Here is a 22,224-nt window from a genome sequence, read left to right on the forward strand (position 1 = left end):
GTCATTAAATGTGTTCTGATCTTCATCTAAGTCACAACAATAGACAAACACAGTCTGCTTAAACTAATACCACACAAAAAATATAATAATATGTTTGCATGGTTTTGTTGAACACAGCATGTTAACCTTCACAGTGAGTGGAGGAAAAAGTATGTGAACCCCTAGACTAATGACTTTTCTAAGAGCTAATTGGAGCCAGGATGTTATAAGATTGGATATGTTGGTTAAAGCTGTCCTGTCCTATAAAAACACACACCAGTTTTGAGTTTGCTGTTATTAAAGGTCACCTTCCGCGAAAATCCGATTTTTCTTGTTTTTTGTGGAATACAGTAGGTCTCTCCGAGTTGAATGTGTACACCTGCACATTAAACTGTTTTGCAGCCCCCATTGTCTGCAGGAGCTAAGCAAAGAAATCCCCCCTCCCCCCCTCCGAAAAACGGGTGAATTTTGAATTATCTTTCTGCCTACGTAGGCAGAAACTCACAGACCAGCCCACCTTGGCTCGAGAAACTCCCAGAGGCGGAGCTGAAGCGACGCAACATCGCCGCTCATCAGTTAGGAGGTGGGAGGCAGTGAGCGGCAGAGCGGTGGAGGGGCGTCGCAGTGCTCCTAGCCAATCAGAGGAGAGATATTTGCATGCTGTTTGCATGTATGAATATTCATGAGCAAAGCTGGAATCCGGTCATTTTGGACACACCCCTAAAACAGTCCATTAAAAAAGAGCTATACAGAGACACCTGAGCACTTTTTTTTTTACAAAAACGGCTCACATGTCATTCATTCATACTAGAGACCACAACTAGACATTTTAAAATGAAAGAAAAAACGACGGAAGGTGACCTTTAAGAAGCATTGCTTGATGTGAATCATGCCTCTTACAAAAGAGCTCTCAGAAGACCTACGTTCAAGGATTGTTGACTTGGATGATGCTGGAAAGGGTTACAAAAATATCTTTAAAAGCCTTGATGTTCATGTGTCCACGGTAAGACAGACGGTCTACAAATGGAGAAAGTTCAGTACTGTTGCTACTCTCCCTAGGCGTGGTAAAGTCCTGTAAAGATGACTGTAAGAGCACAGCGCAGAATGATAAATGAGGTGAGGAAGAATCCTAGAGCGTCAGCTGAAGACTTACAGAAATCTCTGGCACATGCTAATATTTTTGTTGATAAATCTACAATAAGAGAAACATTAAATAAGAATGGAGTTCATGGAAGGACACCACGGAGGAAGCCACTTCTGTCCAAAAAAAACATTTCTGCACGTTTGAAGTTTGCAAAAAAAGAGAACCTGGATGTTCCACAGCAGTACTGGCTACATATGCTGTGGACAGATGAAAACAAAATTGAGTTGTATGGAAGGAACACACAACACTATGTGTGGAGAAACAGTTTGCATTAAAACTTAAGACCATCTGTCTGCCAACTGAAGCTCAACAGAGGATGGATGATGCAACAGGACAACGACTCAAAACATAGAAGTAAATCAACAACCGAACGGCTTCAACAGAAGAAAATACTGAGCCTTCTGGAGAGTCCTGACCTCCTGAACCCAACTGAGATGCTGTGGCATCATGACCTCAAGAGAGAGATTCACACCAGATATCCCAAGAATATTATAGCTGAACTGAAACAGTTTAGTGAAGAGGAATGATCCAGAATTCCTCCTGACTGTTCTGCAGGTCTGATCTGTAACTACAGGAAACGATTGGTTGAAGTTTTTGCTTCCAAAGGAGGATCAACCAGTTATTAAATCCAAAGATTCACATACTTTAACCCCCTCACTGTGAATTTTAACATGTTGTGTTCAATAAAACCATGCAAACATATAATTTTTGTGTGGTATTCATTTAAACAGATTGTGTTTGTCTATTGTTGTGACATAGATGAAGATCAGAACACATTTAATGACCAATTTATGCAGAAATCCAAGTATAATCCCAAAGGGTTCACATACTTTTTCTTGCAACTGTAAAAGGTTATCTACTATGTCAGTCTTACTGCAGTGCTGAGAACCACACAGAACATAGACTTGAATAGTCAGATAATAGATCATTTACATCCTTCAGTATTTGGAGTGTTGATTATAATTACTCGAACATCCCTTTGGAGGTCATCACAGAAGGTCTCAGTAATTCTCGTAGATAACATCTATTTCATTCTAAAAAACACAGAAAGCATCATGTCAGCAGACATATCAATAAAATCTCTGGGGGCAGCATTTGCACTCGACCTCTTTCGTTTGTAGTGCATCAATTCAGTTACTTCTGTAGCTCTACATTAAAGCACGCTATTTTAGCCATCTATAGCGCATCGGTCAATTGCATACTCGTGCAGCTGGATTTAGGGGCGTGTCCTGTGACAAAAAATATGCGCAGCTAGGTGTGGTTAATTTTGGGCGTAACATGAAATAAACCAGTCAATCAGTGTGCCAGTTTCCTTCATTCCCTTTAAGAAGCAGGTGCGCATTTTAGAGCACTATTTTAATTGTAATTAATGAATTAATACATTTTATGTTTTAATAAATGTGACCTGGTAAAAAGAAAAGAACGTATAGAACATATAGTTTTATAGATCTGTGTATTTCACATTTTTAAAATAATTTTTATATAATTTTACAAGTTTTATATAATTAACAGGCAGCATGAGATGCAAGAGCGCAATGTGCTTTGATGTTTTTTTTTTATATAAAAGCTAATTTCAGTAAAAAAAAAAAATAGCAAAGTAAAATAAAATACATTTTTGTTCAGTCAAATGCTTCTTTCTTTTTATTTTTTATTTCCAAAACCGATGGATTTGAGAGAGGATGAGTAAGAAAGAGCATCTGTTAAAAATTTCAAACAGCAGAATGCCTATATCTGCTATATTAAGCTACATTTATTAAGGCTGCGTACTGAAAACAAAAATATAAATCCTTATTAATGTCAGAAATAAATATAAATAATAATAGCTTATAATTACTTTGCACATATTTAAGTATATTTAATTTTATAGTTGCTGTGGTAAAGAATTGATGGTATGTGGTATTGTCCTTGGGGTGCGCAGGGCTCACGGTGATCCAGTCATAGTGCAGCTGACTGGTGACTGTTGTCCTTATTTAAATCGGTCAGTGGCGCACCTGTGTTTCCGCCGCCAAGATAGAAACACACCAGATATTTACCTGAATACACATCACTTCCAGACCAGCACACCCACTGGCATTAATAGATTCCTAAACTCCAACACTATTTTACTGATGCGGGCTCAAGGCATGAAAATAGACTGTTGACGGGGTGTAAGATAGCAATGAGCATCGGTAGTCAATGGGCAATTGACTGTAAGATTACAGGGCTAATTATTTTACTAGTGGTTGAATGTAACCTATATAATCCTCTGAAAACTATCATAGAACAACGTCTCAGACATCAACCTGACGTTATAACTATTTGATTTGATATACTAACTAACTTTCTGAGAGGGAACATTTAGAGGCATTTAACTCTTTGATTTGATTTCTTTTATTTACCTTAATTCTAAACAATTATGAGAAAATGCGTAATGAGGCATCAGATCATCTTTAGAAGTTCACATTTTACCTTTTGTGTAGGATGGTGTCTCATGGTGTCGGTGTAGAGATGCCCTGTATCGTTCATGTAGATAGTGTCATCAGTTTCACACTTCCCTGTGTGGAGTCCACTCAAATCTGTATGGGATCTGAATTCACAAATGCAACATTCACTAGACAAACCTTAGATAACCTTTTCTATAACATAAAACTCATTTAAATCAGTGGTGAACCATGATTATTAGCATAAAGATCCCCTAGTGAAAAAAGTAGATTAAAGTATATTAAGCATTATTATTATTTAAAGAGTGCTAAAATGGAACAACTTTTTATTGTACTTATTATACTTTAATTGTATAAATTATAAAGTGTTTAACTGTACTAAAATGGAACTATTTTAAATATACTGTACTTAAGTAACATTCAAACATTTAAACTACTTAATGTATATAACCTCATATTTTGAATATGCTTACATTAAAATTATAACACATTTAATGATTATTACAACTGTATCACTATTTATTGTACACCAGGTATATTAGAAATGTACTGAAGTAAGAACCGAGTTAAATATATGTGATCTATTTATATTAGAGTACAAATATGCTTCTTGTTCCTGTCTTTTGTAAGTAGCACTCTTCTAGTATACTTTGTTCTGGGTATAAAAATATATTTTAATATACTGTACTACAATTTTTAGCGTGTTATAAATTTACTTATTTTTTTTATTAGTAGTATTAATTTTCTTTCATTTCTAAAAAGGTACATGATGCATTGCACTTTAAGTGAACTACTGTAACAGCTGTTTTTAACACACTTTGCTAAACATGTGCAAAAGTACGATATATTGGGAAAAAGTATTTTATCATTATTATAGAATTACATTAAACTAAGCATACTTTATTAAGTGTACTTTATCTATTTTTTAAAAATACACTACACTGTACTTTTTAAAAAGTATGAAAAAAGTTTACTTTCTAACATTTGATGAAAGCATAATACTAATGTACTTTTAAATACTTAAAAAGTATTTTTTTTTTCACTAGGGATACTAATCCAATCAATCCGAAAGGGGCAAATGACAAGACAAATCAGTAAATAGACAGAGAGCAGTAATAGACATGCTGAACACAGGATAGAATGCTCGGTATACAATGACTGGAGAGTTGGCAATACTTTGCAAAGAGTGAGAGAAACAAAAGTAGTATTAATTCATAGGTAAACTGTCGGTATCAATTGTGACAGATGGGAGACCAGAAAGGGTGACAGAAAAAAAACATTTACAGGGTAAAAAGTACAAAAAATACAGCAAACTAATATTATATACAGTATAAACGAAAAAAAATGTAATCATTGACAACCTAAAAATATTAAGGTGGTTTGCCACTGCTTTAAAAAATAAAAACAGCTAAAAAGCAATCACTATGAAGGAATATACTTTTATAGTTTACTTTCTTCTGTTTTTGATAAAACACTGTATCATCTCCTGCAGCAGATAATTTATTTATCTGTAGAAGCATGTGTTAATTTTGTATGTACCTTTTGCTGGAGTCAGCAGAGAGAGGTTTTCGTCTGTAACAAAACAGGATAATTTTTAGAATTACTTTTATTATTTCCGTTATAATAAAGACAAAATAACCAGTTATGTCATTTTTTAGGTGTTACAGTGGCTTGAAAAATTATTTGCCATCTTACAGATATTATGTTTTCCAGATTATCAAACAAACATTAATATCAAACAAAGATAACCTGAGCACTTTTAAAATGAGTAAGAACGAGCATCTCTTAAAATTCTCAAACAGCAGAATGCCTATATCTGCTATACTAAGCTACAGTTATTAAGTCTGTGTACTGAAAACATACATTTAAATCCTTACAAATGTTAGAAAGAAATATAACTAATAATAGCTTATAGTTACTGCATATTTTTAAGTTTATTTAATTTTATAGTTGATTGCTGTGGTAAAGAAGTGATGGTACGTGTTATTGTCCTTGGGGTGCGCACTGCTCACTGTGATCTAGTCATAGTTGTGCGGCTGACTGGTGATTGTTGTCATGATTTAAATCGGTCAGTGGCGCACCTGTGTTTTCCGACAGGCAAGATGGAAACACCAGATATTTACCTGAACACATATCACTTCCAGACCACCACGCCCATTGGGCTTAATAGATTCCTAAACTCCAAAACTATTTTAATGATGCGGGCTCAAGGCATGAAAATAGACTGTTGACGGGGTGTAAGATAGCAATGATCATTGATAGTCAATGGGCAATTGACTGTATGGCATGTTGTTCTTCTGTTTCTGATAAAACACTGTATCATTTCCTGAAGCAGATAATTTATTTATCTGTAGAAACATGTGGTAATTTTGTATGTACCCTTTGCTGGAGTCAGCAGAGAGAGGTTTTTGTCTGTAACAGAACAGGATCATTTTTTAGAATTAATTATTTTGGTTATAATAAAGACAAAATAACCAGTTATGTCATTTTTTAGGTGTTACAGTGGCTTGAAAAAGTATTTGCCATCTTACAGATATTATGTTTTCCAGATTATCAATCAAACATTAATATCAAACAAAGATAACCTGAGCACTTTTAAAATGATAATTTTATTTATTAAGGGATAATTAAGGGTAAAAAAAGGGTAAAAGTGTTTACTCCCCCTAAATTTACTGTGAATATTCACACTTTTTGTAAAGCTAAGTTCAATTTCACTGCTAACCACAACCAGGCCTGATAAGTGCCAGACCTGTAGAATCAAGAAATCACTTCAAATCAGATTTATTTTCATAGCACTTTTTACAACTGTTGTTTTCACAAAGCAGTTTTGAGAAATGAAATATGTGATTGCAAGACAGAGAATCAGGCAAAGGCATTGAACCCTCAGTGAGCACTTAAATATTTCCCATCTGACAACATGAAGCAGATAAAAGATCTCAGAAAGCAGCACATTATTATTATTATACCCCGATCTGACGAAATTCAAAAACAGATGAGAAAACAAAGTAATTGATCATCTATCAGTCTGGAAAAGGTTATAAAGTCATTTCTGAAGCTTTGGGACTCCAGAGAACCACTGTGATTCACTATTATTCACTAATGGAGAAAACACAAATGGAACACTGGTGAACCTTCCCAGGAGTGACCGGCCGACCTAAAGAAATTACTCCAAAAGGGCATGAACAACTCATCCAGGAGATCCCAAAAGAACCCAGAACAACATTTAAAGACACAACCACCCGTCTCACATTTACCAACTAACAGAAAAAACAACACAACCACCCATCTCACATTTGCCAACTTACATCCTGATGATCTGTGTGTTCAGTTACATCTGGTGTAAAATGCATAAACACATGATTTCAGAAAAAGAGCATCATACTGAACATAAAACATGGTGGTGTTAGTATGTGTGATGGTCTAGGGCTGCTGAACAACTTGCTGTAATAGATGGAAGCAGGAATTCTGCTGTTTACCAGACAATCCTGAAGGACAATATCCGACCATCTGTTACTGAGTACTTGGGTTCTGCAGCAGGACAATGACCCAAAGCACACAAACAAGTTCAAACTAAATGAAGGTTGCAGGAAAATCCTCCAATGTACTTTTTTCAGGCCTCTGTAAATGTTTTAAATGATGGTGTCAGATCATTGTGGAAGCACATGTGAAGCATTGCGTCAGGGTTTTGATAGAGAACTAAAACGGGCCTTAAGAGACTCTTCTTCAAACGTTACCTCTTTTTTAAGCAGATCACAGCCACCACAACAATTCCCAGTACGACAAACAGCACAGCTGCTAGTATAAACCCAACTGTTCCTGGAAACAATGGGGGAAATAACAGTCATTTAGTTAAAAACAGAAGAAGCAGACACCCTGGAACCACATTATAAAATATTATATATGTGTGTAAGTTATGACAAATGACAGCTATGACAGTTTTGACTTTGAATGAATGGTATTTGAGTGCTATTAGAGTGCATTAGCTTCTCTAAAAACATACAGGGGGTGGACAATAAAACTGAAACACCTGGTTTTAGAGCACAATAATTGATTGTGGTGACGGACAGTTCTGGCGGAAACAGGAGAGTTGAGGTGCACATTGAATTCTGCCGTGATTTGATCAGCCGTGGTTTTATGTTTTTTGGATACAATCCGGGTTAGCACCTGAACATCCCTTTCAGACAGCTTCCTATTACAGCGTTCACAGTTAATCCTGTTGGATGTGGTTGGTCCTTCTTGGTGGTATGCTGAAATTACCCTGGATACTGTGGCTCTTGATGCATCACAAAGACTTGCTGTCTTGGTCACAGATGCGCCAGCAAGACGTGCACCAACAATTTGTACTCTTTTGAACTCTGGTATGTCACCCATAATGTTGTGTGCATTGCAATATTTTGAGTTAAACTGTGCTCTTACTCTGCTAATTGAACCTTTACACTCTGCTCTTACTGGTGCAATAATGTGCAATTAATGAAGATTGGCCACCAGGCTGCTCCAATTTAGCCATGATGAAACCTCCCACACTAAAATGACAGGTGTTTCAATTTCAGTGTCCAACCCCTGTACATTTCAAAAGCCAGATTTGAATGATTGACTACAAGTTTGGTAGGAGGTCAAAACAGATCAATTATAACTATAAAACAGAACATTAAATCCGAGAATCTACATTAGCTAATGTCCTCAAGTTGTGCAGGAAACTACAGTACCTCCTGACAGTGGCTGGTGCATAGGTATCTCATAACTGCTCCTGTCCAGGTAGTTGGATGCCTCACAGGATACGTTGAGGGTCAGGGGTCCTGTTAACTCTGACACCGTCACCCGTCCGGTGTAGTTAGCCAGTGCTGTAAAGTTTGGGGGGAGAAAGCTGCTTCCATTAACCATCCAGGTGATGCTAGCTCTGGGCTCGGCCTCTGCCCGGCACACACACCGCATACCTCCGGTCCAGTCCGAACATGCAGAGTCCAGTAGGATGGTGGGAGGAACTGAGACACAGGAAAACCAGACAAGACTTCTGGATGATGACCATCTCTTTATTTCTACAGTCATTGTTCTTTTTCTCAAGCAGATAAGGATAAAGTATAGATACGTTTAGAACAAACAAACAAGACTTTACTTACAATGGACCTTCAACTCTGTTTCTTCTGACTGACCCCGTCCATAGGAATTACGTGCAGTGCAGGAGACTGATGTGTGTCGTTTGACTTGTTCAAGGAAAAACTCTGCTTTACTTTGGTTTGTGCTGAAGACCTGGTTGAGATACCATTCGTAGTCGATTGGTGGAGGGTTGCTGTTACTGGTACATGTGAGTGAGACACTCTTGCCTTCAATTATAGCTCCCTCTGTCCCTGTTATTCTTACATTCGTTGGGGCATCTGTGGAAATATAATAAATTATATATATTAAAAAAGAGTTCACTACATGAGATTTTTTTTTCTAAAGGAAGGTCCATAAGTCATGAATCTCTGTGGTGTGAGTCTTAGTCAAGATTTAAGGCTTTGGAGTGTGAGTCAAGGTCAAGTCTTGAATCTCTGATATATGGGTTGAATCTATAGGCTCTAGGGTGTGAGTCAGAATCAAGCCTTTAATTTCTAGTGTGTGAGTCTGAGTCAAGACTTGAACATCTAGGTTGTGAGTCTGAATTAAGTCCTGAATCTCTGGGGTGTGAGTCTAAGTCAAGTGTTGAATCTTGTGTGCAAGTCTGAGTCAAGTCTTGAATCTCTGGGGTCTGAGTCTTAGTCAAGATTTAAGTCTTTGGAGTGTGAGTTCAGATCAAGACTTAGATCTCTGATATGTGAGTTGAGTCTTTTGTCTCTTAGGTGTGAGTCTAAGTCAAACCTTTAATTTCTGGGATGTAAGTTGTGCAAGTCTGAGTTGAGTCTTGAGTCCCTTGGGTTCAAATCTTAAAACTCTAAGATGCAAGTGTGAGTCAAGTCTTGAATCTCTGGGGTGTGAGTCTGAATCACATCTTAAATGTTTAGGGTGCAATTCTGAGTCAAGTTTCAAATCTCTAGAAAGTCTGAGCCAAGTCCCTTTTAATGTGCAAGGCTGAGTTGAGTCTTGATTCTCCTGGGTTCAAGTCTCCAGGATGGAAGTTAGAGTCAAGTCTTGAATCTCGGAGGTGTGAGTCTGAGTTAAGTCTTGAATCTCTGAGAGTGGAGTCTGAATCACGTCTTGAATATCTAGGGTGTGAGTCTGAAAGAGTCTTAGATCTCTGGGGTGTGTGTCAAAGTTGAGTCCTAAGTTTCTGGGATGTAACTCTGAGTTGAATTTTGAGTCTCTTGGATTCAAGTCTTAAATCTATGGGGTGTGAGTCTGAGTCAAGCCTTAATTTCTTGGGTTTGAGTCTGAGTCAAGTCTTGAATCTCTGGGGAGTGAGTCTGAGTCAAGTCTTGAATCTCTGGGGTGTGAGTCTGAGTCAAGTCATGAGTATTTGGGTTGTGAGTGTGAGTCATGTCTTGAATCTCTGGGGTGTGAGTCTGAGTCAAGTCTTGAATCTCTGGGGTGTGAGTCTGAGTCAAGCCTTTAATTTCTGGGGTGTGAATCTGAGTCAAGTTATAAATCTATGAGGAGTCTGAGCCATTTTTTTTTTAATGTGCAAGTCCGAGTTAGGTCCCTTGGGTTCAAATCTAAAGCCAAGTCCCTTTTTGATTCTTTTGGATTCAAGGCTTAAGTCAAGTCCTAAAACTCTAGGATGGAAGTCTGAGTCAAATCTTAAATCTCTAGATTGGAAGTATGAGTCAAGTCCTAAAAGTCTAGGATAGATGTATGAGTCAAGTCTTAAATCTATAGTATGAAAGTCTTAGTCAAGTCTCAAATCTCTAGGACGGAAGTTTGAGTCAAATCTTAAATCTCTAGGATAGAAGTATGAGTCAAGTCTTAAATCTATAGTATGAAAGTCTTAATCAAGTCTCAAATCTCTAGGACAGAAGTTTGAGTCAAGTCTTAAACATCTAGCATTGAAGTATGAGTCACTTCTTAAAACTCTAGAATGGAAGTTTGAGTCAAGTCTTAAAACCCTATAATGGAAGTGTACTCAAAAGAGTTGAGTATTAATTGTCCCTGGTGAGAAATTAAGTCAACAATTGATATTATTGGGTGTGAGTCTAAAATGAGTCTTAAACCATTGGAGTCTGAGTCACAAAATAATCTGGATAATTTGGATACTTTGGATATTTTGATTGATTACTTCGTAATCGTAAGTCGAGTACAAGATCCCTGTTTTTGTGTTGTAGGCTTTACTCACATAGGACGTTGATTTTAAGAGCATTACTACGTAAAGTTTTGCCGCTGTATGAGCTTTGGCAACTCAGATTCTTCTCGTGGTCTTGATGGTTTGGTCTGAATTGAGCTTGAGTCACTGAAGTCCACAGTCCGTCCTGGTTCTTTGTGGTGGTCACACTGTCAGAAAGGATAGATAGACCAAACCATTGGACCGATGGTGGAGATGAAGGACAGGAATGTTGGACTGCACAGTGGGCGGAGAACAGTGTTCCCTCCACTTGTGAGCTCTCTATGGAAATCTCAGGAGTCCTGGGTTTCTCTGTAAGAAAGTACTTAAATTAAATATAAATGCTCTTCATAGTATTTATTATTTCCTGACTGCAGCATGAATACTCACCAACGTTTACTTTGGTGTAATGATATTGGTTACCGGTGTTAGGATGGATCCATGGATACAGTATTTCACCATTGTCGTCTGAGCGAACTCTGTCGATCTTCAGGCTGCAGTCTCCTTGTGCAGGATCTCCTGAGACTGATGTTCTTCTTCTGAAACTGTCTGTTATATCTCCAGGAGTTTTGGAATACACTACTGGGGATGATGCTTTTCTGTACAGGTACCAAACCACATGAGAGTGTGAGCTGGTTTTGCATGGTAGTGTAACACAGCTTCCATCAACAGCTGTAACTGATTCTGACACCTGAACGTCCCAACCATGGCACAGACTGATCAGCGCTGAAACTGTAGAAACAGAAGAATGGCGAGTTGGTTAAAGTTTTACATGGTTGTGTTTCCTCTAGGAAAATTTGGCAATTTTGTTTGTGCATTTTGTTATAAACATGTTTATTTCCGCTGTCTGAATTGGAGCAACACAAAAAACTGAGGAAAAGACCAAAATTAATATAATTTCTCGCAAAACTGGACACAATCAGTGGCATCGTCAAATTAATATCTGGTTGCTAACTATGAAAAAAATCAACAAACCCATCATCAAACTTCTTACACCTCTCAAATGGAATTTTGGACCTCTCTTCTTTTGCAAAATACTCCTGGTCTCCCATATTTGAAGCAATTTTAAGATCTCTCCACAAGTGTTCAATGGGATTCATGGAAAACATGATGCCCCCTCCACCATGTTTCACAGTTGGGATGAGGTTTTGATGATGGTGTGCTGTGTCTTTTTTCTTTTCTCCACACAAAGCGTTGTGTGTTCCTTCCAAACAACTCAAGTTTGGTTTCATCTGTCCACAGTATATTTAGCCAGGACTGCTGTGAAACATCCAGGTTCTCTTTTTTTTTTGCAAACTTCAAACATGCAGCAATATTTTATTTGGACAGCAGTGGCTTCCTCTGTGGTGTCCTTCCATGACCTCAATTTTTGTTTATAGTTTCTCTTATTGTAGATTTGTCAACAAAAATGTTAGCATGTGCCAGAGATTTCTGTAAGTATTTATCTGACACTCTAGGATTCTTCCTCACCTCATTGATCGTCATCATTCTGCGCTGTGCTCTTACAGTCATCTTTACAGGACTTTACCACGCCTAGGGAGAGTAGCAACGTGCTGAACTTTCTCCATTTGTAGACCTTTTGTAACCCTTTCCAGCTTAATGCAAGTCAACAATTCTTGAACGTAGGTTTTCAGAGAGCTCTTTTGTGCGAGGCATGATTCACATCAAGCAATGCTTCTTAAGAACAGCAAACTCAAAACTGGTGTGTGTTTTTTTACAGGGCAGGGCAGCTTTAACCAACACATCCAATCTCATCACACAAATTAAGAAAGTTTAGCACTGTTGCTACTCTCCCTAGGCATGGTCCTGTAAAGATGACTGCAAGAGCACAGCACAGAATGATCAATGAGGTGAGGAAGAATCCTAGAGTGTCAGCTGAAGACTTACAGAAATATCTGGCACATGGTCCATTTAGCTGTTAGAAAAGTCATTAGCCTAGGTTTTTTTTTTTTTTTTTTTTTTTTTCGTTTTCTGCCAAAACATAAACACACATAAAGAACAGAACTTAAAGAAAAGAGAAAAAGAAAGAAAAAAATCACATCCTCTATCTTGCATTTAAACAATCTCTTTAAACAACCGAAAAGGTATAGGCTGTTAAATAAGCTATTAGCTTATTTTGCCTACCCTTTTTTAAGTAACTAATATATATATATCCATATATACATATATATATACATACATATATGTATATACATCCATTCATACATACATACACACATATGTCTAAATGTGTTTATTACAAATTTAATTGACACAAAACAATATAAAACAAAAAAACAAACAAACAAAAAAAAAACACCAAACACAAAAGAGAAAATTAAGATAAAAAAAATCATAAATCATTTGAAAGTTTACAATATATAGACTGCCCATTTAGCAGTTGTATATTTGTTTATAGCCCTGTGTTTAAACATTATTTTAAATTTATAAAGTGAACTACACATTCTTAATTCTTCGTTATAGTTATTCCACAGCTTACTCCACTGACCGATACACATCTGTTTTTTATATTTGTCCTTGCTCTATTCCTTTTAAATATATCTATTCCCCTTAGTTCATAGTTGTTCTCTTTAGTTTTAAATTTCCCCTGAATACAATTTAGAAGTAATTTATTTTGTGCTTTGTACATTATCTGTGCAATATTAAGGTCAACTAAAATAATTTGTAAAGCATGTAATTTAATGAATAATTTGTTGGTTGGTTCGTTGTATTTTGCTTGGTTAATAAGTCTTATAGCTTTCTTCTGTAGTATGGTAATTGGATTTGTATTGGTTTTATACGAGTTTCCCCATATTTCCACACAATAGGTCATATAAGACAACATAAAAGAACAGTAATGTAAATATAGTGACTTCTGATTTAAAATATGTTTAGTTTTAGATAATATTGCAATGGTTTGGGCCAGTTTTGTTTTTATGTGGTTTATGTGCTGTTTCCAACATAATTTATGATCAATTATCACACCCAGAAATTTATTTTCATATGCTCTTTCAATGTCAATATCATTGATCATAATTTTTACTTCCTTCTTTATTTTTCTATTGTTCACATACTTTTTCCACCCTCACTGTGAATGTTAACATGTTGTGTTCAATAAAACCATGCAAACATGTATGTTTTTTGTGTGGTATTAGTTTAAGCAGACTGTGTTTGTCTATTGTTGTGACTTAGATTTAGATCAGAACACATTTAATGACCAATTTTTCGCAGTTGACCAAACGTACAGAACACACAAAGCAAGAGCACCCCCGTCCAGGACATAATGGCTACTCTAAAAATACTATAAACACAAGAGCATTTACTGAAAGTTACTAGGTTATTTAAAGGGATTTTACATCCCTTTTAAAATGAAATGAGACCGAATATGGAACCATGCACACTATGAGTCACCAAGAGCCATATTTAGAAAGTCTGCACTTCATTTTATCAATTGCTAAAGTTGCGAACATTAAGTACTCTCTCACTTCTCAAAATTTAGTGATGTAACGTGATGATTAACAGCCAACTTTACCAGTTAGAAAGATCCCCAGAACTTTGTTTCTGTTCATTTCTGGAGTCCAAGGCCTAGAAAGAGGAAATAAAAGAGGAAGTAGGTTTTAGACCTTTATATAGTAGATGAGCATGAAAAACACCAACGCCAACACCTTGGCTCACCATAAAGCCATAATGTTTTTAATCAACCGTTAAAGAAAGACATTAAAATTAGGTAAGTCTTTAATTGGTCACGTCATTTGTATACCCCCACCGAAAGGTCTGGACATGGTAGAAATGAAACAGTTTTTTAAAGATACAGTTGCAAGAAAAGTATGTGAACCCTTTGGGATTATACTTGTACCGTCCATACTTCACATACTTTTACCGTCCCTCACTGTGAATGTTAACATGTTGTGTTCAATAAAACCATGCAAACATATACATTTTGTGTGGTATGAGTTTAAGCAGACTGTGTTTGTCTACTGTTGTGACGTAGATGAAGATCAGAACACATTTAATGACCAATTTATGCAGAAATACAAGTATAATCCCAAAGGGTTCACATACTTTTTAATGCAACTGTACATAGGATTTTATTTGATTTCAGACAGTATAAACCCAAGATAGTTCATGTTTTATCTGCCCACATGCATTTAATGTATTAATAAACATAATAATTTATTAATACATATTAATACATTTATTATTAATTAATTTATTATTAAGTTATTAATATTCCAAAAAATGTTGCAATGATAAAGCATTTATCACTTTATAATGTTGCAATTCCCTAAAAAGGTGTTTAGGCACCGATGATACCAAGCGATGAAGTGTTTCAGATAATATTTTGTCCCATTCTTCGTTCAAACACATCTTATCTTAATGAGACCAAAATGATTTTTCAAACAAATATGTCACAAAACATACATCAACCTACAATGTTAAAAGAGTTTATCCTAAGTCACGTAGAGCATTTCTATTGGTCTATTCATTATGAAACTCTGATAATATTATATCATTTCTAAACAACAAAAACTGTTAAAAAGGGAAGAAAAAATTACTATACTATAAAACTATACTATAATTCACATAATTATGCTGATGATGCATTACTTTTGCATATGCCAAATTTAGGAACATGCTAATTATAAAAACACAAGTAAATAAAGAAATACCTACATATTACTATACATTTAATTATATAATCATCATTATAATTTATTTGTAAATTATATTGATGAATAAATGAAAAATAACTAAAAAGAATAAAAACAAATAATAATAATAAAAAGTAATTTTGGAGCCTTTCTATTAGTCTATTCATCATAAAATTCTGATAGATTCGTAAACAACATAAAATTTCAAAAGTAAATATTAACTTAAATAGAATAAAAAACATTTTCTGCACTTTTTTTAAACACAATTCTGAATTTCTGAATTTAAAGTATAATAATAATAATAATAATAATAATAATAATAATAATAATAATAATAATAATAATAATAATGTATTACTTTCATATATGCCGTACGCACATGCAAACTCGTACATACATATTATTATCTGTTAAATTATATTGTCATTATTACCATTTATTCATAGATTGAATGTATAGATAAAAAAATATTTTCTGCACATTGTAGACACATTTTTTTTACTATTGTTTGAAATTCAACATATATTGAAATAGAAAAAAAGATGCTGGTAATGCATTACTTTTGGACACCACATTTGCACATTTTAGACACCATTTCTTTTTTTTTCTTCTGTTTTGAATGCAACATGTATTGAAATGAATAAAAATGATACTATAAATGCATTACTGTTGTATACTCTGTATGCATACGCAAACCCATACATATTTATTATTATCTGTTAATTTATATTGTCATCATTATTATTTATTCATAAATTGAATATATAGATTAAAAATAATAATAAATTACTTTATTGGAAATGAAAAAAAGTACAATTTAATTCCAAGGGATTTAACAGTATTTCTATTGGCCCATTCATTATGGAATTCTGATATTGTGAATATAAAGAGCCAATAAAAAATGGAAATATTTTCTGCACATTTTAGATTAATTATATTATTGCTTGGAAGTCAACATGTATTGAAATCGAAAAAAAAAAAATGCTGATAATGCATTACATTTGTATATGCCATATGCATATATATATATATATATATATATATATATATATATATATATATATATATATATATATATATATATATATATATATCATTTGCTAAGTTGTATTGTCATCATTATTATTTATTCATAAATTGAATGTATAGATTACAAAAATATATTTTATATTATTTCTATTGGTCCATTCATTGTAAAATTCTGATATTCTAAATATTAAGAGCCAATAAAAATGAGAATACATTATTAAAATATTGGGGCACCATAAATATATGAGCAAATCCTCTACAAAAAAAAATAATAGCATTAAAATAATATTTTCTGCACATTTTTATTTGTATTTTCAGAATTCAACATATGCTGGAATTGAATAATAATTATCATTTTTTAATTATAACGCGAACCCATACATACGTATTTTTTGTAAATTTATATTATCCTTGTTATCACTTATTCATAAATTAAATGTATAGATAAAAAAAAACTTTATTGTAAATGTAAAAAAAAAGTATAGCATTTCTATTGGTTCGTTCATTATAAAATTATGATTCTGTAAATAGAGCAAATAAAAAAATGGAAATACAATGATTTATTAAAATGTTTGGGTGCCTTTGTTTAAAAAAGAGAAAATAAATCAGCAAATCTTCTAAAAAAAAAGCTTTAATAGCATTAAAATAATATTATCTGCCAATATTCTATTTATTTTTTTAATTCATAATATACTGGAATAGAAAAATAATAAAAATAATGACCGTTTACATTTAATGACCAATTTACGCAGAAATCCAACCAATCTTAAAGGCTTCAGATACTTTTTCTTGCAACTGTACATAGGATTTTAATTAATTTCACACAGTATAATCCCAAAATAATTCATTTTTTATCTGCCTAAATTCATTTAATTTATTAATAAATATAATATAATTAATAAACGGAAAAAAAGGAATAAAAATGTTAAAGTAAACAGATTTTATTTCATGGTATTGTATAGCATTTCTGTTGGTCAATTCATTATAAAATGGTTGGAAAGGTTTTATCCAAAAATGTATGTAAGTGAACAAAATAAATAAATTTCTGCACATTTAAACACAATTTTTGTTTAGTTCAATTCAAGTACATCAATGCATAACTGTTTGTACATATAATGCGTACATATTATTACTATATATCTTTTATTTGTTTAAATATATATATATTTGTTATAGATGTAGCTCTTACCTTCGCTGTGCTGGATGTTAAAGCCGGCGCTGCTGAACTCTGTTAGTTTACGTTCGTTTCTCTGAGATTAGTTGGGCTGAGGGGGCACGGCTTCCTCTTTCACTGAAGTTAAATTTGGCCCTTCACTCACTTCTGTTTTTCTATCATCTCAATTCATCAACAGTTTACAACTGCTGCGTGTGTGTGTGTGTGTGTGTGTTGCAGTGGTGCATATGTATCCGTTCTCTCTTCTTCCACAGCCATGCCTTTGTAATATGTGGTTATGTGGGGCTTTTGCATAGTCTTGATGAGCCTTCAAGACCATGTCTGTCTATGAAGGATCAAAATTGCCAAATTTTAAAAAAAGATAACTAAATATAAAAACGTAAGTAAATCACTCAATAAAAGTAATATGTTGATTGAAACGGTAAAGAATAATTATAATAAATAAAGAAATAAAGAAATTAAAAATAAAAAAATTAAACTATGTTAGTAAAGAAACCCATAAATAACAAATAATTAAGATATTTATTTTTATAGATATGTATTTATTTTTGTATAAATTATAATTAATCTTTACCGTTTTAACCACCATATTACATTAATTGAGTGATTTACTTACGTTTTTATTTATTTATTTATTTATTTTTATTTTATTTTGGCACTTTTAGTCTTCCGTATATGTCACTCTAAGATCTCAATTAGAGCACGTTCTGCCCAAGCCTGACCCGATCTGACCCATAAACTGTTTGAATGAGCGAAATCTGTTCAGAATTATGTTAATTAACATTGCAACACTGAAGAAGCATAGACCTATTATTTAATAAACATGTGTAAGAACAGCTGCACACGGCGCTGCAAGTCAAACGCGGACAAGTGAAGTAGCTCACGTGTGCGTGAGCCCCAGAGCTGCATGATTATAACATTCTAACAGGTGCAACTTTTTTTTTGACAGTTTGATTTGTTACTTACAAGTTTATAATAGTATTGAATTTTTCTTTATAGTTTAATTTTATTTTGTTTTCAAACACTCAAACACTTAATAATCTTTACACCAAAATTATCAACTATGAGAGAGTTCATCCTCCCGCTGTGGGTGTTCAGGTGTATGAGCTACTCACAGGTAAAGGTTCTCACAGCTGCTTCACGAGCAGAATCGGCACAACGCCACCCGCTGTAAAACTGCTGGAGTGGAGGAAACAGCGTTTATAAATAAATTAACAATGACGAAAACTAAGCGTATTCTATTAGTAATTTCATTTTGTTTCAGTTAATTTTATAAACACACAATTCAGTTACAGTTAGTTACCTTTTTTTCTTTTATTTACCGTTTTTATTAGTTTCAGTTAACAAAAATGTTTTTTTCACTTTCAGTTTTAGTTATTTCATTCATTTTTTTAACGATAATACTTGGTTACTTAGCTATATTTTGATTATTATGCCAGAGCTTTTTGTAAAATAAAAATAGCATTAAAAACAGATGCCTATGTCACAGACTATTTTCTGGTGGGAAATCTCGGCCTCGGGTCGGGTTCGGGCAGAGAATCTAAGCTCAAATCTCAATAACGTGCTTTTCTGCATTAATGCTAATGCTAATACACACTCCCATACTATGACAGAGCCTGGTTTATGGACCTGTTGCTGAAATCCACTCAGGTGCTTGTGCAGTTTCTCTCTTGTCATCTCAAGACTTGACGTCTGCAACTCTCTACTGGCTGGTCATCCACTAACAGGCAACGAGCCCCTGAAACTAGTTCAGAATCAGCAGCAGCGGCAGCACAACTTGTCTTTAATCTTCTGAAGTTCGGTCATGTGACTCCTTTGCTGCGTTTCATCCACTGGCTTCCTGTTGCCGCCTGCATCAAAATCAAAACCCTGACTCTGGCCTACAAAGCAAAAAAGGACCAGCTCCTTCATACTTGATGGCTGCAGACCACTGAAGTCATGTCGTCATTTTGTAGTCGGCGCCATGTTGTTTATGCCCATATTTGGAGTCCCTTTGGGGTTCCATGTCTAAGCGTTTCAAGTCAATACGGGATTTGAATGGGCTTTTCAAAAACTGGCCTCTATTACCCTGTACGTTTTATTCTGTGTATGTAACGGGTGTGTCATGTCAGTCTGTGCTGTTTGTCTGACATACACACTACTGTTAACAATTACTCTGCGTTGTGTTCTTTTATTTGGGTTCGATGAGTGAAGGAAGGAGAACGAAACACAGTTGTTGGCAGATGTTGTTTACTGGATGGAAAAATAAACAAAGTATATTGTAGACAGTATTCACACCGAGTCTCCCCTCCATGCATTCAGCTGTGAGCTAGCACATTCGAGCAAACACTCCTACAGCTCCTCCTCTCAGCTCGTATAACCGCAGACTCAGAAATAGTATTAAATTTATAGGCCACAAATTATACATTTAAACAATATTGGGAAATTCTCTGAAATAAAATGCACACTAGTTTTTGTCTAATTTAGAAAAATATAAATTTGCAGTGTAAAATATGTACCAACAGCATAGTATGTATATTACTCATATATGATACAAAAAACCCCACAGAGAACACATATAAAACACTAAAACTAGTGCAGAAAAATGGGCCAAAGAGTCTAAAAGAGGAGAGAGTGTGCATTTCTAGCGCAGAAAAACGGGCCAAAGAGTCTAAAAGCGGAGAGAGTGCGCTTTTCTAGCGCAGAAAAACGGGCCAAAGAGTCTAAAAGAGGAGAGTTTGTGCATTTCTAGTGTAGAAAAACGGGCCAAAGAGTCTAAAAGCGGAGAGAGTGCGCATTTCTAGCGCAGAAAAACGGGACAAAGAGTCTAAAAGTTGCCGTAATTAAGGAGTTTAATATTAAGAGACATCATGAAATTAAACATCAATTTGAAATACCTTAGTTTACACAACACTGTCAAAGATAAAGATAGTAAGTCAAGTAAAATGGTGTATAAATGAAATAATCAGGAAAATGTATTATTTAAAGTGGTATATTTCATTATTTGTTTTATTACAGAGTGTGGCCCGTGACTTCAAATATATTTCTCCTTCTGGCCCCCAACAAAAAAAGTTTGGACACCCCTGTTGTAGACAGTATTCACACCGAGTCTCCCCCCCATACATTCAGCTGTGAGCTAGCACATTTGAGCATACACTCCTACAGCTCCTAGTAGAGTTCACACGAGAGCACATGGGCATTTTGTGACTCAGAAAAACTGTCTTTTACCAGTGGTGTGCAGTGAGGCCCTTCTAACCCTTCAGAGAAGTGGTGACAATAAGTGCATGTAAATGATTAAGTGATTTTTAATCAGGAAATATATATTATTATACTATTGTAAGTGTATGGAATTATTTTATAAATTAACTAAAATAAAAACTAGCAACTAAATCAAAGCATTAGTCTGTGTTTTTCAGTTGCTACAGGACTCTTATCTGACTGACAGCGCTACTGACCAATCAAAACTGCTTTTTAAAATGGCTTCTGCCCCCTTGTGTCTGCTCCCCCTTCTCCTGATTTTGAGAAGGGTGTAGTAATGAGTCTGTTAGTAAAGTCATAGAACAATCTAACCAATCAGATTCATGATTATCACTCCGGGGGCGGGGCCATGGCTGTCTAACCCCTTCTCAGCTCTGTGCTGAAGGTGTTACGCGCTGATTAGTTGTAAAACAGCGCACATGCTGAAATAGTTCAGTAGTTAACTAACTATCACGGGATTGTGACTGCAAATAAGAGAGATATTGTGTCATATCATATTAAATACCTTTTTTAAAGGCTGTTCTTTAATGTGAAACTATTTCATAATAAAAAGATGCCTTACTTGTGAGTTTTTGTGTGTACTTAATGTTTTGGCTGCCCTGGTGGACTGTCATCATACAAATGAGTGATATTTGTTGAACGGCTGTACTTGTAGGAAAATTAAGCATTGATTGTTGTGTCTATTGTATATTTTTGTAGATTGTAGTTGTATTTGTTGGCTGTTTATGTGTATGAAGTTCATCTAATATGAACTATAATATGTTGTTATTGAGGGCTGGGTGTGAAGGTGAGCGTAAAAGTTGAGTGAGTGGGGGATTGCAGAAGGGGTACCGTCTATATTTACTGCACGCCACTGCTTAAAACCAACAGAAAACCACAAACATCTCGACTCTTCTCTGTGCTGGAGGAACAAGGTGGTGGAAACTTCCACTGGGTGTCAGAACAGCAGATTCACTTACGGTCTTCTAACTGAAAACTCATCTTTTTAAAGAATTCGTAAAATAATATTTACAAAACAAAATCTCCTATGGTTCTAAATATTATCAAACTTTGTGTATCTCTTGGTCCGTGTCTCTACAAACTAGACGTGGATATTTTGAAGTAAACAACGAAACTCGGATAAGGGCGTCTGCTACATAACTTAAATGTAAATGTAAATGATAATCATCCCTCACTGGGCACTCATTCAAGGTGTCATGGCAAGGAGAGCTCCTTATCCACTGGGGTTCCCCAGGGCTTGGTACTGGGACCACTTCTCTTCTCACCAATATACACCACCTCTCTAGGTTGGGTTATCTGCTCACATGGCTTTTCCTACCATTGCTTTTCTGATGACACCGAGCTATAGCTGTCATTCTCACCTGAAGATCACTCAATCTCTG

The 22,224-nt window shown here is 35.0% G+C and overlaps 1 protein-coding gene across 1 annotated transcript; it reads right to left on the reverse strand.

The window, feature by feature from the left end:
• Window positions 1–848: 848 nt before the first annotated feature.
• On the reverse strand, window positions 849–17,699 carry LOC125784141 (myelin-associated glycoprotein-like). The gene is made up of 10 exons (XM_049467580.1): window positions 17,621–17,699; window positions 14,283–14,335; window positions 11,162–11,503; window positions 10,787–11,083; window positions 8,661–8,915; window positions 8,250–8,525; window positions 7,278–7,359; window positions 5,083–5,115; window positions 3,572–3,689; window positions 849–2,157 (listed from the first exon to the last, which is right to left on the reverse strand). The coding sequence occupies exons 2-10, from the start codon at window positions 14,317–14,319 to the stop codon at window positions 2,125–2,127; spliced, it is 1,473 nt and encodes a 490-aa protein (XP_049323537.1). The 5' UTR covers window positions 14,320–14,335; window positions 17,621–17,699; the 3' UTR covers window positions 849–2,124.
• Window positions 17,700–22,224: the final 4,525 nt, after the last annotated feature.

The sequence above is a fragment of the Astyanax mexicanus genome, chromosome 1 (assembly GCF_023375975.1).
Source record: "Astyanax mexicanus isolate ESR-SI-001 chromosome 1, AstMex3_surface, whole genome shotgun sequence".
NCBI classification, from domain to species: domain Eukaryota; kingdom Metazoa; phylum Chordata; class Actinopteri; order Characiformes; family Acestrorhamphidae; genus Astyanax; species Astyanax mexicanus.